The following is a 23,768-nucleotide window of genomic DNA, read 5'->3' as shown; positions in this document are numbered from 1 at the left end:
GAAAGGGCCATAAAACAATTCCTATGTACTCTGGCCCTCTTGTTCTTTTACCAATTTACTGCTTGTTACTGTAACTAAATATTTTTCTTGGGAGGACACGTACTTTAGAAGGACCTATGGCATGGGACTCTAATAACTCAATAAATCACAAATTAAGTCTTTATTAAGAGTATATATGTATTTTTCGAGTTTCTTTTTTACTTTTTATTTGAGACAGGGTCTTGCTCTGTTGCCTAGGCTGGAGTGCTGTGGCATGATCATGGCTCACCACAATCTTGAATTCCTGGGTTCAAGCATTCCTCCCACCACAGCCTCCTGAGTAGTAAGGACTACAGGGATGTGCCACCATGCCAGCTAATTTTAAAATTTTCAGCCTGGCACAGTGGCTCATACCTGTAATCCCAGCACTTTGGGAAACCAAGGCAGGTGGTTTGTGAGGTCAGGAGTTCAAGACCAGCCTGGCCAGCATGGTGAAACCCCATCTCTACTAAAAATACAAAAATTACCCAGGTATGGTGGCACACACCTGTGATCTCAGTTACTCAGGAGGCTGAGGTAGGAGAATCTCTTGACTCTGGGAGATGGAGGTTGCAGTGAGCCAGGATCACACCACTGCACTCCAGCCTGGGTGACAGAGTGAGACTCTATCTAAAAAAAAATTTTTCAGTAGAGATTGAGGGAGGGGGGGTTCACTATATTTTACACAGGCTGGTCTTGAACTCCTGGGGTCAAGCAATCCTCCCACCTGGCTCCCAAAGTGCTTGGATTACAGGTGTGAGCCCCCGAACCCGACCTCTATGCCCTTATTGGAGTGTAATAAGACCAAAATATGACTAATTAACACTATAGGAAATAATAAGAATAATTCTGAAAGAAGCAGCAAAGCAATAACAAAATACTAGTGTCGACGTTCATTTTTAAAAACCTACTGACCTACAAATTCTTATTAACCTAATGTTTCCTAAATGACTTTCTAGTTGTCAAAAAACAAGAATCAACAAATCAATTGAACAAATGACAAAAGATAAACAATTGAGCACTGACTCATAGAAAACTAGGTTGAGATTTTGCTATAATCTGTCCCCAGGGCTGTCCTGAGACCATTTTCTGGACAAAGCATACATGTAAAGGGATAGGAACTTTATACATACTTTGATCAATGAGGGCCCTTAGGCCAGGCATGGTGGCTCACTCCTGTGAGCCCAGAACTTTGAAAGGCTTAGGCGGGAGGATTGCTTGAAGCCAGGACTTTGAGATCAGCCTGGACAACAAAGCAAGACATTTCTACAATTGTTTTTGTTTTGCTTTGTTTTGTTTTTTAATTAGCCAAGCATAGTGGTGCGCACCTGTAGTTCCAGCTATGCAGAAGGCTGAGATGGGAAGATTGCTTCAGCACGGAAGGGTGAGGCTGCAGTGAGCTTTGATTGCACCATTGCACTCCAGCCTAGGTGACAGAATAAGATACTGTCTCAAAATAATAATAAAATAGGCTGGGTGCGGTGGCTCACACCTGTAATCCCAGCACTTTGGGAGGCCAAGGTTGGTAGATCACTTGAGGTCAGGGGTTCTAGACCAGCCTAACTAATTGGTGAAACCCCTTTTCTACTAAAAATACAAAAATTAGCTGGACATGGTGGCATGCGCCTGTAATCCCAGCTACTAGGGAGGCTAAGACAGAAGAATTGCTTGAACCCAGGAGGTAGAGGTTGCAGTGAGCTGAGATCACGCCACTACACTCCAGCCTGGGTGACAGAGTAAGACTCCGTCTCAAAAATAATAATAACCATAACAATAATGACGGCCTGTGAGTGGGGAGCAAGTGAAATCAGTCCTAAATTCAGGCCATTTCTGAAGTGAGATACCACTTCAGAAATGCATACTTACGTTTGCAAGTCATAATAACCTATGTTTGCATGTACATTATTTTATAAACCTGTTCTTACGCATCATACCTCTTTGGAGTCAATGGAATCTGTGTAACCATGTATCGACCGATACATTATACATGCAGTCATGATTATTGCATAACTTCAAGAACACAGAGAGTATAAACCTGAAACTGGACCATTTCACTGCAGTGCCATATTTTCCAGACTCAAAATAAGGCCACTTGTACTGACAAGCATGTGCATACAACAAAAGAAAAATGAGGTCTGCCAATACGCAGTGCCTCCAGGTGACTTCTCACTTGGCACATTTATAACCTAGAAGTGTTTGAAAAAGGAAGAAACTGCAGAGAGAAAGAGCAAGTCAGTGTTTTTTTTGCCTGGAGTCAGAATCCAGCAGTTGGGTTTTGGAGACTGCTTTGAAGGAAGATGACTCTCTGGGCACCGGCTTTCAGACACTAACAAATAGAAAAGAATGTAGGGAGTTATGGGTGATGGACTCATGAGGCAGGTCTGTGCCTGACTCCTATTTTACCTGCCATTAACTATATGCCTCAACCTGTAAGCTAAGCTTACAGATGTATCTCTTTTATGGCTGAAACAGTTACATAAAGGATGATATGTTTCATTTGGATAAACTCAATTTTATCTGAAAAATTCAAAAGCATTTCAAACATACAGAGTTGAAAAACAAGCTGGTGTTTTTTTTGTTTTGTTTTTTGAGACGGGGTTTCACTCTGTTACCCAGGCCGGAGTGCAGTGCCGTGATCACAGCTCCCTACAGCCTCCACCTTCCAGGCTCAAGATATCCTCCTAGCTCAGTCTCCTGAGTAGCTGGAACTACAGGCGCGTGCTAACAAGCCCGGCTTATTTTTGTATTTTTGGTAGAGATGGAGTCTCAGTATGTTGTCCAGGCTGGTCTGGAACTTGTGGGCTCAAGCAATCTGCCTGCCTTAGCCTCGCAAAGTGTTGGGATTACAGGCATGAGCCACCGCACCTGGCCAAACAACAAACTTTAAACGAATAATAATTGTTAATTATAATAATGCTTAAATAGGTAACCAAAGTACTTCAGGAGACGATCCATTAGCCCATTGCAAAGTCATCAGCTTCATAATAAAACCCTGGCAAAGAAAACACCTGCAATTCATTTCATGCCTCGTGATTTAAAGCATATTACATTAACATGAAAAATTACCTTCTGAATCCACTCATTGAAATGTAAATGTGCTCTCCTCCCCCCGCCCCGCCACTTCCCCATTTCATCCTGAAATTCCATTTGTAAATTCTGTACATCCACAGATGTTGTAGTCACTACCTCGTTTTTTGTTGATAAGTCTGCTCTGCCTAGAGGTTTTTATAAGAGTTATTTTTCCTGTAATGAATACTCAGCAATTCAGGACCGTCTTTTCAGCTGGCTGGATGCTAGTGTCCCTTGATTAATGGACCTGCCAACTCGATGAGGTGATACCACACTAACAAAGGCTCAGCCTAGAAAATATCACCTCTTATCCTGGTGGCCCAAGTACTTCTGTTTTATGAGCTTTCTGTGCCTCACTGATGTGCCTAGCATTTCATTTTGGTTTTTGTTAATAAGAAGGCAAGTTACATGAAAGCAGGTAATTGTATTATTTAATGCAGCAAAAATGATTTATTTTGTTCAAACAATGTGCTTCATATGATGGACTTCTTTATTTTTCACTTCTGTCAGCTAAACTGCTACCTAACCATTTAAATCAATGTATATAGGTCAATGCAAACATTATTATTATTAATTTTTTTTTTTTTGCCTGGAGATAAAGCCTTACAATAGGAGTTGTTTGAGAAGAAAAAAAAAAGCCCTCAGATAAAAACATTTTCTTTAAAAAATTTTTTTGCTTTAATAAGACAAAGACATGGAAACCCTAGTTAAAAGTTAAAGTTGTATACTTTGGTAGCAAATTTTGATTGTACATTTTTTTTTTTTTTATAGAGACAGGGTCTTACTATGTTGCCCAGGCTAGAGTGCAGTGGCCTGATCTCAGCTCACTGCAACCTCCATCTCCTGAGTTCAATCGATTCTCCTACCTCAGCTTCCTGAGTAGCTGGGATTACAGATGTCTGCCGCCATGCCCAGCTCAAATTTTTGTATTTTTAGTAGAGACAGGGAATCTCAGTATGTTGCCCAGGCTGGTCTCGAACTTGTGGGCTCAAGCAATCCATCCACCTTGGCCTCGAAAAGTCTTGGGATTACAGGTGTAAGCCACCGCGCCCAGCCTAAAAAATATATATTTTGCTTTAATAAGACAAAGGCATGGAATCCCTAGTTAAAAGTTAAAGTTATGGCTGGGCGCGGTGGCTTCCGCCTGTAATCCCAGCACTTTGGGAGGCGGAGGTGGGTGGATCACCTGAAGTCGGAAGTTCGAGACCAGCCTGAACAACATGGAAAAACCCCATCTCTACAAAAAATACAAAATTAGCCAGGCATGGTGGCGCATGCCTGTAATCCCAGCTACTTGAGAGGCTGAGGCAGGAGAATCGCTTAAACCTGGAGGCAGAGGTTGTGATGAACCAAGATTGCACCATTGCACTCCAGCCTGGCCAATAAGAGCAAAATTCCATCTCTAAAAAAAAGAAAGAAAAAGAAAGTTAAAGTTTTATACTTTGGTAGTAAATTTTGCTTGGACTTTTTTTTTTTTTTTTTTTAGAGAAAGGGTCTCACTATGTTGCCCAGGCTGGAATGCAGTGGCTATTTATACACATGCTCATGACACACTATACCCTTGAAATCCTGTGCTCAAGTGATCCTCCCATCTCAGCCTTCCGAGTAGCTGGGACTACAAGTTCAGGCCCCAGCTCCAGGTGCATCCGCTATTATTTGTTTATTATTATTATGGCCTAAGATGGCTTACTGCTGAATGTACTTTTTATGTCGTTGATAAAATTCCGTTTTTTGGTTTGTTTGTTTTTTTGTTTTTTGTTTGTTTGTTTGTTTTTGTTTTTGTTTTTGTTTTTGTTTTGAGATGGAGTCTCACTCTGTTGCCCAGGCTGGGGTGCAATGGTGCGATCTCGGCTCACTGTAACCTCCACCTCCTGCGTTCAAGCGATTCTCCTGCCTTAGCCTCTGAAGTAACTAGGATTATGTGTGCCCACCACCACACTCAGCTAATTTTTGTATTTTTAGTAGAAATTGGGCTTCCCCATGTTGGTGAGTCTGGTTTTGAACTCCTGACCTCAGGTGATCTGCCTGCCTCGGCCTCCCAAAATGCTGGGATTACAGGGATGAGCCACCGTGTCAGGCCAGATTCCGTTTCAGTAGAAGAATCCTAACCCTCAGACTGTAAATAGGTAAAATTATGTGCTACTTCAAGCTTCTGAATAAAATATTCTTTAAAAATTACGCAGGGCCAGGCAGAGTGGTTCACACCTGCAATCACATCACTTTGGGAGGCCGAGGCCCAAGGATCACTTGAGCCCAGGAGTTCAAGCCCAGCCTGGGCAACGTAAGAAGACCCCTATCTCTACAAAAATGTTTAAACTTAGCCAGGCATGGTGAAACACCTGTCTATGGTCCCAGCCAACTGGAAGGCTGAAGCAATTGCTTGAGCCCAAGGTGTCAAGGCCACAGTGAGCCATGATTATGCCGCTGCACTCCAGCCTGGGTGACAGAGAGAGATCCTGTCTCTAAAATAAATATATACATAAAGAAACTAACCGGCCGGGCGCAGTGGCTCAAGCCTGTAATCCCAGCACTTTGGGAGGCCGAGGCGGGTGGATCACGAGGTCGAGAGATTGAGACCATCCTGGTCAACGTGGTGAAACCCTGTCTCTACTAAAAAATACAAAAAATTAGCTGGGCATGGTGACACGTGCCTGTAATCCCAGCTACTCAGGAGGCTGAGGCAGAAGAATTGCCTGAACCCAGGAGGCGGAGGTTGCGGTGAGCCGAGATCGCGCCATTGCACTCCAGCCTGGGTAACAAGAGCGAAACTCCGTTTCAGAAAAAAATAAAAATAAAAATAAAAAAATAAATAAATTATTAGAGGGAATTTAAAAAAAAAGAAGACAACATATGAAGTGTTGAGGATATCATTCACAAACAGTTCAATGGCAATGAGAACAGCAGTATGTTGTAAGTATAAGTAATAAGACACTCAATTGAACATAGAATGAGAAAGCCAGTTAAAGACACCACAGACTTGCAGCTTCCTAATGCACGGAATATATGATTTAAGCCAGCCAGGCTTGTTGGCTCATGCCTGTAATCCCAGCACTTTGTGAGACAGAGATAGGCAGATCACTCGAACCCAGGAGTTTGAGACCAGCCTGGGCAATATAGTGAGACCCCATCACTATACAAAATACAAAAATTAGCCAGGCGTTAACTATGCAGCTAGTTAACTGGCACATGACTAGAGTTGCCACTATTTGGGAGGTGGGTGGTGGAAGGATCACTTGAGCCCAGGAGTCAGAGGTTGTAGTGAGCGAAGATCACACCACTGCACTCCAGCCTGGGCAATAGAGTGAGACCCTGTCCCAGAAAGAATAAGAAAGAAGAAGGAAGGAAGGAAGGAAGGAAGGAAGGAAGGAAGGAAGGAAGGAAGGAAGGAAGGAAGGAAGGAAGGAAGGGAGGGAGGGAGGAAGGAAGGAAGGAAGGAAGGAAGGGGAGGGAAGGAAGGAAGGAAGGGGAGGAAAGGAAGGAAGGAAGGGGAGGGAAGGAAGGAAGGAAGGGGAGGGAAGGAAGGAAGGGGAGGGAAGGAAGGAAGGAAGGGAAAGAAAGAAAGAAAAGAAAAAGAAGAAAAAAGATTAGGCAAGCTTTCAGAAGAAACCAAAGTTTATGATACAACAAAATACTAAAGAAATGCAGTCTTGGGCTGGGCATGGTGGCTCACGCCTGTAATCCCAGCACTTTGAGAGGCCAAGGTGGGAAGATCACGAGGTCAAGAGATTGAGATCATCCTGGCCAACATGGTAAAACCCCATCTCTACTACAAATAGAAAAATATATCTTCAAGGTTTTTTTGTGTAAAAACAAATTAGCTAGTCGTGGTAGTGCATGCCTCCAGTCCCAGCTACAGGCTGAGGCAGAGAATTGCTTGAACCCGGGAGGTGGAGGTTGCAGTGAGCCAAGATTGAGCCACTGCACTCCAGCCTGGGCAACAAAGTGAGACTCTGTCTCAAAAAAAAAAAAAAAAAAAAAAAAAAGAAAGAAAAAAAAAAAATGAAATGCAGTCTGTATAGCTGACCACTCCTCATTTTGTTATATTGTCCTAAAAGAGTAATTGTCTCTAATCATTCTACAGTGAATCTTCTGCTGGATATTATGCGAATATTATAAATAAATTGCTAATGAAATCTGTCAAGAGTTAAGAAAAACTCTTCAGATATCATGGAAAACTTCCATGTGCAAGTCAAATATAAGTATTAAGCTTTGCTAAGTAGAGCAATTCTAAATCCTCAAGCATGCATTAACTCTGAGCCCCGTTAGTTGTCTCATTCGATGTCATATCAATTTGCTGACAAATTAGTAAGATGGCCTCATTTTTTCATATTAACAATCTCATGCAGATATTTTTAGGGTCCTGCTCATTAGAACTGGGTAGATGCTCTTTGACTTCCTTCTAAGCAAATCTGAGAAATTCTGTGATTCAACAGCATTATTCTTTGTTTCAGTTTGTTGTGTTTAAGGCATCACTCATATCTGGAAGAATTATCCCAGATTGCAATGGATAATTCAAATCTGAATCATACCAAGGTTCTAATCCCCTTTTCTAGTCTTCAAATAGGGCTTTTTTTTTTTTTTTTTTTTTTTTTAAGACAGAGTCTCAATAGGAGTTTGCAACCAGCTGCGTTTTTAATTCAATTCAAAGGCTGGAGGGCAGTGGCATGATCTCGGCTCATTGCAACCTCTGCCACCCAGGTTCAAGCAATTCTGCTGCCTCAGCTTCCAAGTAGCTGAGATTACAGGTGCATGTCACCACGCCCAGCTAAGTTTTGTATTTTTAGTAGAGACAGCGTTTCACCATGTTGGCCAGGCTGGTCTCAAACACCTGACATCAAGTGATCCACCTGCCTCAGCCTCCCAAAGTGCTGGCATTACAGGCATGAGCCACCACACCCAGTCCAAAAGTGTTTTACTGTGGCCATCATGCAATGCTCCTGAGGAGTCATTAGAAATAAAGGACCTACAAACGCTCTCTGTTCTATCTTTTAAATAGATTGAGATTCAGATGGAATGCAAAATATTATCTCTGATACAAACTTTCGTGGCTTATAGTTTTTTTTTTTTTTTTTTGTGGGTACTGCTCGTGACTAATTTGCCAAAACCCATCCAATATATTATCATATTATCCTCCACTGAATTAAGGCCAATCTAATTTTTTTTTTTTTTTTTTTGAGACAAGGTCTCTCTCTGTTCCCCAAACTGGAGTGCAGTGGTGCCAACACAACTCACTGCAGCCTCAACTTCCTGGGCTCAAGCGATCCTCCCACCTGAGCCTCCTGACTAGCTGGGACTATAGGTATGTGTCGCCATGCCTGGTTAACATATACGCGCATGTGTGTGTGTGTGCGTGTGGAGACAGGGTTTTGCCATGTTACCTAGACTGGTATCAAATTCCTGGGCTCAAGAGATCCTGCCACTTGGGCCTTTCAAAGTGCTGCAGTTACAGGCATGAGTCACTGCGCCTGGCCGTGATTTTAAAACTTATTACTTGTATTTGACTTACACATGAAAGTTTCCCATGGTATCTGAATTATTCTTTTGGACCTGTCTGGAAACACTTCACGTGACCCCCTCCTCTACCCACTTCTCATTAAGGAACAAAACACTTGGTTTCAGAAATTTGGAAATGTGGCCTGGCACGGTGGCTCACACTTGTAATCCCAGAACTTTGGGAGGCTGAGGCGGGTGGATCATTTGAGGTTAGGAGTTCAAGATCGGCCTAGCCAACATACGAAAACCCCGCCTCCACTAAAAATACAAAATTGGCCAGGCAGTAGTGGCATGCACCTGTATTTGTAGGTACTCTGGAGGCTGAGGCAGGAGGATCACTTGAGCCTGGGAGGCGGAGGTTGTGATGAGCTGCGATTGTGCCACTGCACTTCAGTCTGGGCGATAGAGTGAGACTCCTGTCGAAAGAAAGAAAAGAAAAGAAGGAAAGCGGGGGAGGGAGAGAGAGAAAGAGAGAAAGGAAGAAAGAGAAAAAGAGAAGAAAGGAAGTTAGGAAGGAAGGAAGGAAGGGAAAAAAGAAAGAAAGAAGGAAGTAAAGAAATTTGGAAACGTGAAAGGTGAGGGCCCAGTCTCCAGAGACTGCCGAAAAGGCACTCCGGAGCCATCTCTCTAATTAACTGCCTTCATCAGAAAGGATCCTAAGGCTTCTCTCACCTCCCTCCAGGAGAGGGCCAAGTGGCCACAGGCGAGCCTAGGTCTCTAGGTTAGCTCCAAAGTGCAGGAAAGACTCCCACGCTATCTCCCTAGTGTTTACATGTCAAAGGGAGAAAGTCCCAGAACTTGAAGACCCCTCCAAGTGGTTAAAGCGGAGACACCTGGGGCTATCTCGCTTCTGATGAGGCTTTATTTACATATCAAAGGGCTGGGGTTAGGTTTAGCGACAATTAAGTTTCCAAGGAGATCCTTTCTATTCTTTTCTTTTCTTTTCTTTTCTTTTTGAGAAGGAGTTTCGCTCTTTCACTCTTGTTGCCCGGGCTGGAGTGCAATGGTGGGATCTTTGCTCACTGCAACCTCTGCCTCCCAAGTTCAAGTGATTCTCCTGCCTCATCCTCCAGAGTAGCTGGGATTACAGGTGCCCACCACCACACCCAGCTAAGGAGACCCTTTCAAAAAGAGAGAGGAATAGCGACCTCCTTCCCCTTTATAAGCTTCATCTATGGAGTGTTGGCTACTTGCACAGGCCAGGAGTAAGGCTTAAGGGGAGGCGGGAAGCGGGGTCTATGTGCTTATTTCCTAAAAGGTGATTAACATGAAATCTGTCTCTGATCCCAAACACCTGTGTGTGCATTCAGGCTAAAATTAGTAAATATTTAAAAACCACTGGCAGGCCAGACGTGGTGGCTCACATCTGTAATCCCAACAGGTTGGAGGCCAAGATGGGAGCATTGCTTGAGTCAGGGAGTTCGAGACCAGTCAGGGCAACATAGGGAGACCACCCCATCCCAACTGGCCTTGTCCCCACCCCTCCACCCCCGTCTCTACACATAATTAAAAAATAATAATTACCCAGGTGTGGTGGCACGTGCCTGTAGCAGGAGGATCGTCTGAGCCCTGGAGATTGAGGCTGCAGTGAGCTGTGATTGAACCGCTGCACTCCAGTGTGGGTGACAGAGCAAGACCGTCTCAAAAACAAGAACAAAAAAACACTGGCAGGCTGAATTTGGTGGCACATGGCTGTAATCCCAGCAAGGAGGCGGAAGGATTGCTGGAGGCCTGGACCAGTCTTGAGACGTGGGTCACCTCTGCGGAAGTCTGACCTGCAGACCCTGATTCAACAGCGGATGGATGAATGGCTCTCACACCGTTACAGCGTTTCAAATGGGCTAGGGATGGCCATCAGCTGCTTTTGGAGGGGGAAATGCAACCAATCAACCCAGACCACCCGGCACAAAATCTACAGGAGTAACTAGTTAGAGTGGAGACAAATGGGTGTGGGGTAAATGGACTTAATTGGGAAGGCGTTTGACCATCTCTGTCTCTCTCTAACTTAATGGACTGGCCGGCTGCCTTTGGCCTTCCAAAAGGCCTGAGACTAATCTATAACTTTCCCTAATATATCTTTAATATTTTCTGTAATATTTTGCCAACCACCCCGAGTCAATCTCAACACAGTCTGGCAACATAGTGAGACCCCCGTCTCCATAAAAAACAAAAGCCACTAACGAGGCTGGGGTGAGTGCTCTCCCTCTACCAATCGTGATTGACTCTGGAGAAAGAGGGAGGTGAGGCATCCAATCAAAAGTCTAGTCCTGCCTCCCCAGGCTGGGAGGTGCCAGGATGGCTCCGACCCAACGTTGGCCATAGAGGCTGCAGCCCTAATTGCTCTGGGCATGAGATATTCATCCTTACCTTGCAGAATTGCCAGATAAAACACAGGGCACAAAGTTGAATTTGAAGTTTGGATAAATGACAACTTTTTTAGCATAAGTATATCCCAAGTATTGCATGAGACATAAGCTTAAGCTTAAAACACACACACACACACACACACACACACACACACACAACTTTATTGTTTATCTGAAATTCAAATTTGCCTGGAATTTCTGTATTTTTACTTGTTAAATCTGGCACTCAACCATGGTGACCAGGAAACAAGACCCTCTGGAGATGCCAACACCTTCTGCCCATTGAAAGAATAATATAAGGGCTGGGAGTAGTGGTTCATGCCTGCAATCCCAGCACTTTGGGAGGTCAAGGTGGGTGGATCACTTGAGGTCAGGAGTTCGAGACCAGCCTGACCATTATGGTGAAATCCCATCTCTACTAAAAATACAAAAGTTAGCTGGAAATCGCTTGAACTCGGAAGGTGGAGGTTGTAGTTAGCTGAGATCACTCCATTGCACTCCAGCCTGGGTGACAGAGCAAGACTCCATCTCAAAAAATAAATAAATAAAATAAGGGCACTCAGGCCTTCTTTCTCTCCATTTTGGAAGGGATATTGAAGGATATAGTGCTCAGGATATCAAATCCAGGAAATGTTACTCTACAATTTTTTTGGTTACAGTGAGTTTATGATCGTTTTGTTTTGTTTTTGCTTGTCAGCCAGGCTGGAATGCAGTGGCATGATCTCGGCTCACTGCAACCTCCACCGTCCAGGCTCAAGCAATTTTCCTGCCTCAGCCTCCCAAGCAGCTGGGACCACAGGTGTATGCCACCACACTCGGCTAATTTTTATATTTTTAGTAGAGACAGGGTTTCAGCATCTTGGCCAGGCTGGTCTTGAACTCCTGACGTCATGTAATCCCAAAGTACTGGGATTACTGGAGTGAGCCACTGCACCTGGCCCTGAATCTTCTTTTTTTGAGACGGAGTTTCGCTCTTGTTACCCAGGCTGGAGTGCAATGGCGCGATCTCGGCTCACTGCAACCTCTGCCTCCTGGGTTCAGGCAATTCTCCTGCCTCAGCCTCCTGAGTAGCTGGGATTACAGGCACGTGCCACCACGCCCAGCTAATTTTTTTGTATTTTTAGTAGAAACAGGGTTTCACCATGTTGACCAGGATGGTCTCAATCTCTTGACCTCGTGATCCACCCACCTCAGCCTCCCAAAGTGCTGGGATTATAGGCTTGAGCCACTACGCCCGGCCTCCTGAATCTTCGTATAACAACCTGCAAGCATTGTTTTCTTCCTCCCAATTTAGGGATGAAACACCTGAGGCCAAAAAGCAACTAGAACAGTGTTTGTGTTTGGCACAAAGAAAGAATTTTTTACGATATTTATTGAATGAATGAAAGTTCCCCAGGGGCGCTTGCATTGCAGGTTGGTGGCAGAAGCGGAACAGTGGCCTCCGGGGTCTTTTCTCTTGGCTGTTTCTGTCTCTAGCCAAGGTTCTGATTCCCTGAGAATAAATCCCTTTACCAGTCTGAAGTTTGAATATCCTCATCTATTATTTGGGTCTGATCATTTGCTTCCTGATCACCCAGCAGCGTGGACAAGACTAACTGAGTGGGAAAAAGGTTTCCAAAGCCCTAAAGCACCATCACCTTTGTTCTCAGTCCAGTAGTAAAAGGTAGCAATGAGGCATGGTGTTCAAAGGGTTATTGATGAGGAGAGTTCTGTCCCAGGAGGCTTTGCTGTGGTGTCAGGACAGGGAGGGAGCTGGGAAGTACCTAAGGGGCATGAAGCTTGACGCTCCAGTTCTCCTTGCTGGTGAATCACTCTCTCCCATTGGGCTGACCATCCATAGACAGGTGTTTGAATTCCATCTTGGTCAAAACATTCCCCTCAGCCAGGCGTGGTGGCTCATGCCTGTGATTCCAGCAGTTTGGGAGGCCAAACTGGGCGCATCACCTGAGGTCGGGAGTTTAAGCCCAACCTGGCCAACATGGCGAAACCCCATCTCTACTAAAAATGCAAAAATTAGCTGGGCATGGTGAGAGACACCTGTAATCCCAGCTACTTGGAAGACTGAGACAGAAGAATCGCTTGAACCCAGGAGGCAGAGGTTTCAGTGAGCTGAGATCACACCACTGCACTCCAGCTTGGGCAACAGAGTGAGACTCTGTCTCAAAAACAAACAAACAACAACAAACACACACACACACACACACACACACACACACACACACACACACAGAAAAAAACAACCCTTTCTCTCCTCTAATCCCTTTTCTGAGGGGCTCTTCTTGAGATCTGGATTTAGAAACCACAGTGCCTCTGCTAGAGCAAAAGTCATATCCAGAATGGGCGGCCCAGATCTTGAGTACTTCCTAGAAGTACTTTTGTCTGTATCGGCTGGGTTTTTCTCATTGTGAACAGCAGAACCAACTCTGACCAACTTAAGCAGAAGGTGGACGTATTTAAGATACACAGGTAGCTTGTGTCATTGGAGGAAAGTTGAGTAGGCCAGGAAAGCAAGAACACAGGTAGTAACAAGAACCTGAGCAGCAGGAACTCATGTCCAGTGTGATCAGGGGGTTGAGGTTGTGATTCATCTGCTCCCATTTTCTGTTTTTCTTTTGGAGACGGTGTTTTGCTCTTGTTGCCCAAGATTGGAGTGCAGTGGCACAATCTCAGCTCACTGCAACTTCTGCCTCCTGGGTTCAAGGTATTCTTCTGACTCAGCCTCCTGAGTAGCCGGGATTACAGGCATGCACCACCATGACTGCCTAATTTTGTATTTTTAGTAGAGACAGGGTTTCTCCATGGTGGTCAGGCTGGTCTCAGACTCCTGACCTCACGTGATCTGCCCACCTCAGCCTCCTAAAGTGCTGGGATTACAGGCAAGAGCCACTGAGCCCGGCCTTCCCATTTTCTTTACCTTATTATTATTATTATTATTATTATTATTATTATTATTATTCAACGTCTTATTTTGTCACCCAGGCTAGAGTACAGTGGCATGATCTTAGCTCCCTGCAACCTCTGCTTCCCGGGTTCAAGTAATTCTCGTGCCTCAGCCTCCTGAGTAGCTGGGATTACAAGTGTGAGACACCACACCTGGCTAATTTTTGTATTTTAAGTATAGACAAGTTTTCACCACGTTGGCCAGGCTGATCTTAAACTCCTGACCTCAAGCAATCAGGAGTTCAAGACCAGCCTTGGCCTCCTCCCAAAGTGCTAGGGCTACAGGCGTGAGCCACTGTGCCCGGCCTCATTTTCTTCCTTTCTTTCTCCATTTCATTGCTCCTTTTAATTTTTTTTAAAGTAGTTATTTTTAAAAAGTGTTTTTAATGTATTTATGTTTGAGACAGGGTCTCACTCTGGTCACCCAGGCTGGAGTGCAGTGGCACGCTCATGGCTCATGGCTCACTGCAGCCTCTATTTCTTGGGGTCAAGCGATCCTGTCACCTCACCTCCCTAGTAGCTGGGAGCACAACAATGACTGGCTAATTTTTGCATGTTTTGTAGAGACAGCGTTTTGCCTCGTTGCCTAGGCTGGTGTTGAAACGCTAGGCTCAATCAATCTGCTCACCTCAACCTCCCAAAGTGCTGGAGTTACAGGCATAAGCCACTGCACCTGGGCTTTTTTTAGAGACAGGGTCTGACTCAGTCACCTAGGCTGGAGTGCAGTGGTACAATCACAGCTCACTGCAGCCTCAAACTCCTGAGCTGAAGCAATCCTCCTGCCTCAGCCTCTCAAGTGGCTGGGACTGGAAGAGTGCACCACTATACCTATTATTTTTTTATTTTTTGTAGAGATGGAGTCTCACTCTGTTGCCCAGGCTGGCCTCAAACTCCTGTGCTCAAGTGATCCTTCTGCCTCAGCCTCCCAAAGTGCTGAAATTATAGACGCCAGCCACCATGCCTAGCCCATTTTACTGCTCTTACATCAGGATGTTTTCAGCTGCAGGTAACAGAGATCCTATGAATGGCTTTAAATAATAAAGCTATTTCATTATCTCATTTAATGAGCAGTCTGAATACACGGGGTGTCAGGGTTGGTTTGGCAACTCAAGCGTGTCACAGGCTGCAGCTCTCCAATGTTTGGCTCTTCAGTCACAAGACGGTGGTAGCTACAGATACATTCTCACTTCGGTATCCCAAGCAGGAGAATAGAAGGACAGCAGCAACAGAGGGCTTTCCATACTTGATTCATTCATTGGTTGGAAATGGGTCAAACCTAGCTACAAAAAAAAGGCTGGAAAGGGGAGAATTCAGCAAAAGAGAATAGAGAGCAGTGATTGGCTAATACCAGGGCTTCATCTCCTGGAGCTGGGTACGTTGCTGCCCAAAGCTAAATCAGGGCTCTGTTAGCAAGGAAGAAGTGGGCAATCCCTCTTAAGATCTACCTTCCCAGCAAAGAGAGCCAATGGACCTGGCTTAGGTCACCATGTCGGAGTCACCATGTATGACTGAAAGGTAATTTTCCAAAAGGGGAAGCAGAATTCTGGGGCTAGAAGAAGAGAGCTGAAAGCTGAGTGCAGAAAAGACATCTTTATCTCCTTCAGCCACTGGCCATTTCAGATACTGGGCTATATCATGACCTAGCCAGCACAGGCTATATCATTTGTGGGACCCCGTGCAAATAAAAAGCAGGGACCATGGTTCAAAAATTATTAAGAATTTCAAGCACAGAGCCTTTCTGGAGAGAGAGTCCTGTGTGACTGTACAGGTCACAAGCCTATGAAGCCAGCCCTGGGCCTAACCCAGAATCGGAGTGATTGCCCCAGGGAGAGTAAGCCTTGCTGGGGTGTTTTAGGTTCTGTTTTGGATAAAATTGGGTTAAATCATTAATTGATAGGTAGGGAAGCTGTGGTTTATATTGTTATAATTAACATATGTCCAGCCCTTTGCACAAACACTGTGAGTCAAGAAAAGAGGTGATCAAAGCCCTCTGTGTGTATAACCCTGGGCAGAGGCAGAGTTCCAAGAAGACAGAGCTCTCCAGAGGTTTCCAGTCTACTCCAACTATCAGAGTACGGGGGATGGCGAGTTGCTTTTATTCCTCATGCCCATTCAAACTTGTAAATTTCAGGGTATTGCTTAATCATCATAGTGGCGCTGTGTGGCTCAAAGTATTATCTCCAACTTATAGATGAGGTCATTGCGGCTGAATGATCCATGAGAGAGGTCCATGGTCATCCATGAGAGAGGTCCATGGTCATCCATGGTACGTGATCAAACTGGGACTGGAAGCCAGGCAGACTAAATCCTTGTGTCCATGCTCACCAGCACTGTGTGTCATTGAACAAATCTAACAGGGCTGGGGAAATTGCAAGAAATTGTCTTGGTCAGACAAGTAGATGAGACAGACATAAAGGGGCTTTTGACTTGAAGGGCTTAGAGTCCTAGAGGCCATGAAGGTTTTGTTTTTCTTTTTCCTGTTTTTTTTTTTTTTCTTTCTTTTTTTCTTTTTTTGAGACCACGTCTCACTCTGTTGCCCAGGCTGGAGTGCAGAGGCACCATCTCAGCTCACTGCAACCTCCGCCTCCCAGGTTCAAGCAATTCTTGTGAGCCACCATGTCTGGCCCTATTTTTTCTTTTTTCTTTTTTTTTTTTTTTTTTTTTTTTTGAGACAGAGTTTTCGCTCTTGTTACCCAGGCTGGAGTGCAATGGCGCGATCTCGGCTCACCGCAACCTCCGCCTCCTGGGCTCAGGCAATTCTCCTGCCTCAGCCTCCTAAGTAGCTGGGATTACAGGCACGCGCCACCGCGCCCAGCTAGTTTTTTGGATTTTTAGTAGAGACGGGGTTTCACCATGTTGACCAGGATGGTCTCGATCTCTCGACCTTGTGATCCACCCGCCTCGGCCTCCCAAAGTGCTGGGATTACAGGCTTGAGCAACCACGCCCGGCCTATTTTTTCTTTTAATAGAGATGGGTTCTCATTATGTTGCCCAGGCTGGTCTTGAACTCCTGGGCTCAAGCCATCCTCCCACCTCAGCTTCCCAAAGTGGCCATAGAGGTTTGATGAGAATATCACTCCAGCAATAGGAATGCAGGATGGATTAGAGCTGCAAGGAAGTCCCTAGAACATTTGCTAGAGTTCCTGGGCCAGGAAATTCACTTAGTTTTTCTCACAAAGGTGTCTGTCATCCATGGCTGATTTCTGAAATGAATCCACAAGCCAGAAACATTTGTCTAAATACTTTAATTAAAATGCATTGTAATATGAAAGGCAGAGTGTAAATAAAGTGCTCCTGTTTACTAAGAAAACAGATTAAAATATTCCAGGTAGCTGAACACACTTTGATAATGAAATTCGAAACAGCTGCTTGGTTTTCATTGTATTTAAAATATTTATGTCATTAAAGAAAAAACTGGCTATTCATTTTCTATTTAAATGCAGGAAATGTTGAGACATTTTAAATGAGTAGAGATGGAACATACATAAATAAGGGTCCCATTTCAGCTACAGAATTATAATGCTTCTGAGCTGTTTCATTCATATCTCAGCAAACAACCAGTCCGATTCAATTTGGAGAAGAATGCCAGCCTCAAATTCAATTTACTTAATATCTAAGTTTTGTGAAAGTACTGAGTTAAAGGAGCTATCTCAGTGAAATTAAAACACTGCTAATCTCATTTCAAAATCAATTTTCTTTCCAGGACAATTCTTGGGAACCTCAAGAATCTCTTGCTTTATATAATAAGGAGTATACATTCAAGAACTGATATCTAGAAGAATAAGTACATTGGTATAAAACGTATTTCTTATAAAATAGGATCTCACAGGGAAGGTGCTGTTGAAGCATTTTGCCATTTACTGAAAAGCAATGTGTTTATTAGCATATTTGAAATACTTGCTAATGGTGGAAGCATTCTCTATACTTTGATCTTAGAATATGCGGTACAAGGGCCAGGTGCAGTGGCTCACACCTGTAATCCCAGCACTTTGAGAGGCCAAGGTGTGCAGATCACGAGGTCAAGAGATCGAGACCAGTCTGGCTAACACGGTGAAACCCTGTCTGTACTAAAAATATAAAAATTAGCTGGATATGGTGGTGCAGGCCTGTAGTCCCAGCTACTCAGGAGGCTGAGGCAGGAGAATAGCTTGAATCTGGGAGGTGGAGGTTACAGTGAGTGGAGATCGAGCCACTGCATTCCAGCCTGGTGAGAGAGTGAGACTTCATTTCAAAAAAAAAAAAAAAAAAAAAAAAAAGAAAGAAAGAAAAGAAAAAAGAAGAAAAGAAAGAAGGAAAAGAAAAAGAATATGCAATACAAATATACAAATGTAAATGGAGGTGAAGGAAAAATAACTGCCTAAACTCTCATACTTCACCCATTTAAAAAATGTTTGCCAGTGAAATTATGTCTGCACAAGCTCGTTTTATGGCAGCATGATTTTTAACAGCATAAGATTGGAAACAACGCAAATGCCCATCAATGGGAGAGTGGTTTAAATTGTTATCATACATCCATACAACCAACTAGGCTGCTGTCATCAAAAAACAAGCAGGCTCTTGAAGGATAGAGAACAATCCTCCAAAGTAAATTAAGTGAAAAATAACAGTGGCTCTAATATGTGTTACCACTTCACTTCTGTTAAAATTAAAAAGGAAGGGAAGCAGCATTTACATATTTCCTTGTATAAGCATAAAATAGCTCTGAAATGATACAGGAGAAACTGTTAACAGCGGTTGCTTCCAGAGACGGAACCCAGGAAGTTGAGTGCCGGGGTAGGATGAAGAAGTTTTATTGGATGTCCTTTTGTACTCATGTAAATATGTTATTGTCTATTAAAATACATTTTAAACGCTTTTTTAAAAAACGGTAAAATAATAATGTGAATCACCATTATACTGTGATGATTACCCAGATCACGTGACAAGCCATCACTGAGACAAATCTGTTACCCTGGGATTTGGAAATGCTTAGACCACCCTGGGAACTCCCACACTGTTTAATTTTTCCACAGTGGAAATGAACGTTGTTTTTAGTGGATGGACAAATACATACAGACATTTGCAAACCTTCAAAGGCCTCTGAGCAGCTCACAGTTTCCTGTAATTTTACATATAATGGGCAGGACCTATTGTCATTCCAGATCCTTTATGTTCAGTGTTGCAGGTGGAAACAAATGGCCTAATACTAGAACACAAAATTTTGTTTTCACTCACTCCCGCAAGAGCCATTCGGTATGCAGATAAAATCCTCTTGATAAATATTCATTCCCTGAAAGGCCCTTTTTTCTTTTTTTCGGAATCATAAAAGCAACATGACACGATCTGGAAAGCTTTAGGGAATGTGACTGCTGTCATCGGCTGGGATATTTCATTTTCTAGGATTAATTGAAGTTGCTGCCACCATCTCTACAGCGAGGGTGTCAGAAGTGAGTAACGGACTGATCCCTGCTGGCGAATGGGGTTTCTCAGAATGACAGGCAGAGGATGCTCCTACCGGGCTGTCCCTCCTGGTGGAGGGAGAAATGGTAGCAGCCCCTGGCTAGTAAGTTCATTTGCATTCTATCTGTTCTGAGATAATGGCATTGGGCTGGAATTGAGCAGAGTCTGGGGAAGATAAGCACTAACTACCCTAATGGGCAGCCAGCCCCCGACTGTGATTGCCTGCAAAGGAAAACAGTGTCCCAAGCTCAGGTCAGAACGGTGGCAAGTCTCAGCTGAACAGCACGGCTGCCCTCCTTTCTTTGTTTTTTGTTTGTGTACGTTGTTGTTTTGTTTCTGCTGCTGTTTTGTAGAGATGGGGTCTCACCATGTTGCCCAGGCTGATCTTGAACTCCTGGTCTCAAACAATCCTCTTGTCTCCGCTTCCCAAAGTGCTGGGATTGCAGATGTGAACCACTGTGCCTGGCTATCTTTTTATTTTTTGAGACAGGGTCTCACCGTGGATGGCTCACTGCAGCCAGAAACTCCTGGGCTCAGGTCATCCTCCTGCCTCCACCTCTCCAGTAGCTGGGACTACAGGTACATACCGCCATGCCTGGCTATTTTGTTTTGTTTTTGTTTTTGTTTGAGATGGGGTCTCGCTATGTTGCCCAGTCTGCTCTCCGACTCTTGGCCTCCAGCAATCCTCCTGCTTCGGCTTCCCAAAGCGCTGGGATTGCAGACATGAGCCACCATGCCCAGTCGTGAAGTATGTTCTATCCTTGAAATATAGAAGACAAATTCCTGAGGGGAAACCTCACACATTCAATAACTCTTCACTTTTCCAACAAAGCTTCGCACGTATTATTGGAGTCCCATTTTTATCCCCTACTCGTGAACTTTAAAAGTGGAAAATCATTTTGTTCTTAAAAAGAGAAACAGTCAGGAGAAGGTAGGGCTGTCAAATGACAGTGAGCACTCAGGGACTCGAACACTTGATGCAATTTGTTGATCTCAGGCCCTGCCCCGCGAGGAGCCGAGTCCGGGCCGGCAGGCTGGCGGGGCGGTCAGAGCGGTAGCCACTGAGGCCACGACTGCAGGAAAGTGTCTCTTCCTGGGCTGCGGGGGAAGCTGGGGTGCCGAGGAGCAGCGAGCACTGGGGGCGCAGCCAGGACCGTGCGCCGGCGGCCGCCTCTCCCCGCCTCACCCCGCCTTCTCCTTCTCCTCCTCGGGCATCTCCACCGACAGGATCTGCTCGCCGCCGGGCTCTGGCCCCGGGCTCATGCGGATCCTCACCGACTGCTCCTCCGGCCTGGCCGCCCGCTCCTCCTCTCCCTCGGGCCGCCCAGGGGAGGCAGGCGGTGGAGACCCCGGGTGCTCCGGGGGCGTCCGGGGCGCGGGCGGGTCGGGGGCGGCTGAGCCTTCCTCTCCCTTGGCGCCTTGCGAGCTCTTGGCCTGGAATCCACAAAGGGTGACTCGTGAGGCACAGACTCTCAGAGGGGCTTGGAAGGGTCTTGGACACCCCCCTGTTCCAGCCTTTTTGGACTCCCAAAGAGGGCAGTGGAACACACAGCCGGTGAAATCTAGTGGGTGGGTGGAGTCACATCGGGGTTATTTAGCAGAAACACAATACATTACGGGGAAGTGTGCGGATTCAAAGTCCCGGCTGGATTTCGTGGGAAGCCTTGGGATGTCCTAATCTAGGCTGTGGGGCTAGAAGCCGAGATGAGGTGGTTGTTTCAAGTGCAGGGCCCCTCTCCTGAGCTACCGAAGCAAGCCAGGCAGTGGCTCTGAGGGAGTACCCGCAAGGCCTCCGCAAAGGCTGAACCATCTGTTACCAGGGATGGGCATTCCTGAAGTGGACGAGAATAACTCCAAGCAAACGGTAAAAAGTGACGAGGGGAGAGGCTGCTGGGGCCGGGCCCCCTTTCTGGAAGGTCTCAAAGGCTGAGATCCTCAGGGATAGCCTGGGGCTGGGTGCCCCTGGTATTGGGCTAAGCTGACCTCGTGTGTGGGGACTTGATGGGTACCTTTAGCCTCCAGCCTGTGCCGCCTCCCACAGACGATGGCCACGGTCTTCACATTGGTAGGGAACAGGGTAAATAAACCAAGCCTTTGTGGGTACCTGTGGCCCCTCCCACCCTGCCTGACCCCATCTCTGCACGGAAGGAAACTGGAAAGGAAGCAGTCCCCATAGGAGGCCAGAATGGTCCCTGGCTGCCCAAGACCCTTCTCAAGTGGTGCTTGTGAGTTTCAAGTGAGAGCAGTCAATGTGCTTGTGTGGAGAGACTGTGCCATTTGCTCAAGTTGTAGGATGCTGAAGGAAGGGAATGGAGAGGGGGAGCCAAAATGCCCGGAGAACCCAAGGCCCCTCGTGGGACATGCTGCCCCTCTCTCACTGTTTCCATATGTTTTGGTGCCCCTGTCCCACCTCCCCTGCCCACCCTGAATTCTCTTGTTTTCTTTTTCCTGAGACGGAGTCTCGCTCTGCCACCCAGGCCAGAGTGCAGTGGTGCGATCTTGGCTCACTGCAACCTCTGCCTCCAGGTTCAAACAATTCTCCTGCCTCAGCCTCCCAAGTAGCTGGGACTATAGGCTCATGCCACCACATTTGGCTAATTTTTTGCATTTTTAGTAGAGACGGAGTTTTACCATCTTGACCAGGCTGGTCTTGAACTCCTGACCTCAAATGATCCACCTACCTCAGCCTCCCAAAGTTCTGGGATTACAAGTGTCAGCCACCTGCGCCTGGCCCACCCTAAACTCTTGACAACACATTTCCAGAGCAGGATGCTCAGACAGTAGGCATTGTGGAACTTCCTGGGAAGTTAGACAGTGAGCATCATGGGAAGTCAGAAAAGTGCTTTGCTGTGTTCAACATGCTTTTCTAAAAGGCTTCCAAGGTATCCTGCTTGATCTTTATGATCTCATGAGGCAACCCTCAGTAATCCAAGTCTCAGAAAGCTTGAGGGGCTACCTGGGTCATGGAGCTAGTGGGTGACAGAGCTGGGATTTGTACCTGTGTATCTGAATGTCTAGTTAAGAGCTCCCTGCACTCTGCCATTCTGCCCTGGCTGTTCTGAATTGGAGGGGAAGTGCCTTTTAGTGGAACACTCATGCAAATTTAATTCCCATCTTAAAGCTGCCTTGCTGAAGAGTTACCACTTAGGAGCCACAAGCCCACCCCAGCTGAAGCTCTCAGCATACTGAGGGCATCCTTGGAGCTCCTGTCTCCTCGTTCCTGTCTCCTCAGCCCTCACAGTAGCCAGCACTGAAGAACCCCTACTTGCCAGCTCCACCTTGACCTCGACAATGTATGAGCCAGGCAATCACACCTTTCCTCAGTCTGGGGCCACTGGTGGCTGTACTTGAAGAATGTCTTGGCACCCTAAGTGGCTTTGATGTCATTCACCAGACTTCTTTTTTTTTTTTTTTTTTTTTTTTTGAGACGGAGTTTCGCTCTTGTTACCCAGGCTGGAGTGCAATGGCGCGATCTCGGCTCACCGCAACCTCTGCCTCCTGGGTTCAGGCAATTCTCCTGCCTCAGCCTCCTGAGTAGCTGGGATTACAGGCACGCGCCACCATGCCCAGCTAATTTTTTGTATTTTAGTAGAGACGGGGTTTCACCATGTTGACCAGGATGGTCTCGATCTCTCGACCTCGTGATCCACCCGCCTCGGCCTCCCAAAGTGCTGGGATTACAGGCTTGAGCCACCGCGCCCGGCTCATTCACCAGACTTCTACTGTCGAACAACCTCTGGATGGGTCTCCTGGTCTCTGACAACAGGCTGGATTGAGACAGAGTTCACTGGGCTCCTTTGAACCCTGTTGCGTAGACTGTTAACCCCAGTCTGCCCAACTCCAGTCCCTCCCCAGTTCCCGAGCAGCCTTCCGAAAGGATAGCAGTGAGCAGACATAATTAGTGTCATCATTCTACTTGGCAATCTTGGCTTTAGTCACAGAAAAAAAGTCCCAGAACTAATTCTAAGGTTCCCCATAGATTTATGGGGCTGGGGATATTTGGCACTGTGCCTGTGTGAGAGGTTTTTACTTTCAAATTTTTACTTTTCACTTTTTGAGACAGGGTCTCACTCTGTCACCCAGGCTGAAGTGCAGCGATGGAATTGTAGCTCACTGCAGCCTTGACTTCCTGAGCTCAAGTGATGCTCCCAACTCAGCCTAAGTAGCTAGGACCACAGGCATGTGCCACTAAACCTGGCTAATGAAAAATTTATATTTTTTTAGAGAGACAAGGTCTTGCTATGTTGCCCAGGCTGGTCTTGAACTCCTGGCCTGAAGAGATCCTCCTGCCTTGGGTTCCCAAAGTGCTGAGATTAGAAGTATGAGCTACCATGCACGATCCAAATATATATGTACATTATATACATATATATTTAGAAGGAGTCTCACTCTATCACCCAGGCTGGAGTGCAATAGCATGATCTTGGCTCACTGTAACCTCTG

The 23,768-nt window shown here is 45.7% G+C and overlaps 1 protein-coding gene across 1 annotated transcript in view; it reads right to left on the bottom strand.

Annotated features, from left to right (window-relative positions):
* Positions 1-18,848: 18,848 nt before the first annotated feature.
* CNGB1 (cyclic nucleotide gated channel subunit beta 1) overlaps positions 18,849-23,768 on the bottom strand; it is a 101,113-nt gene continuing 96,193 nt past the window's right edge. Inside the window, exon 35 of the mRNA XM_074402281.1 lies at positions 18,849-20,759. Within this exon, the coding sequence (XP_074258382.1) occupies positions 20,508-20,759 (252 nt within the window). The 3' untranslated portion in view covers positions 18,849-20,507. The remainder of the gene's footprint in view (positions 20,760-23,768) is intronic.

This window comes from Saimiri boliviensis, chromosome 1, assembly GCF_048565385.1.
Source record: "Saimiri boliviensis isolate mSaiBol1 chromosome 1, mSaiBol1.pri, whole genome shotgun sequence".
Taxonomy (NCBI): Eukaryota; Metazoa; Chordata; class Mammalia; order Primates; family Cebidae; genus Saimiri; species Saimiri boliviensis.
Note: the sequence above shows the minus strand (reverse complement) of the source record. Positions and strands in the feature narration are given on the sequence as shown.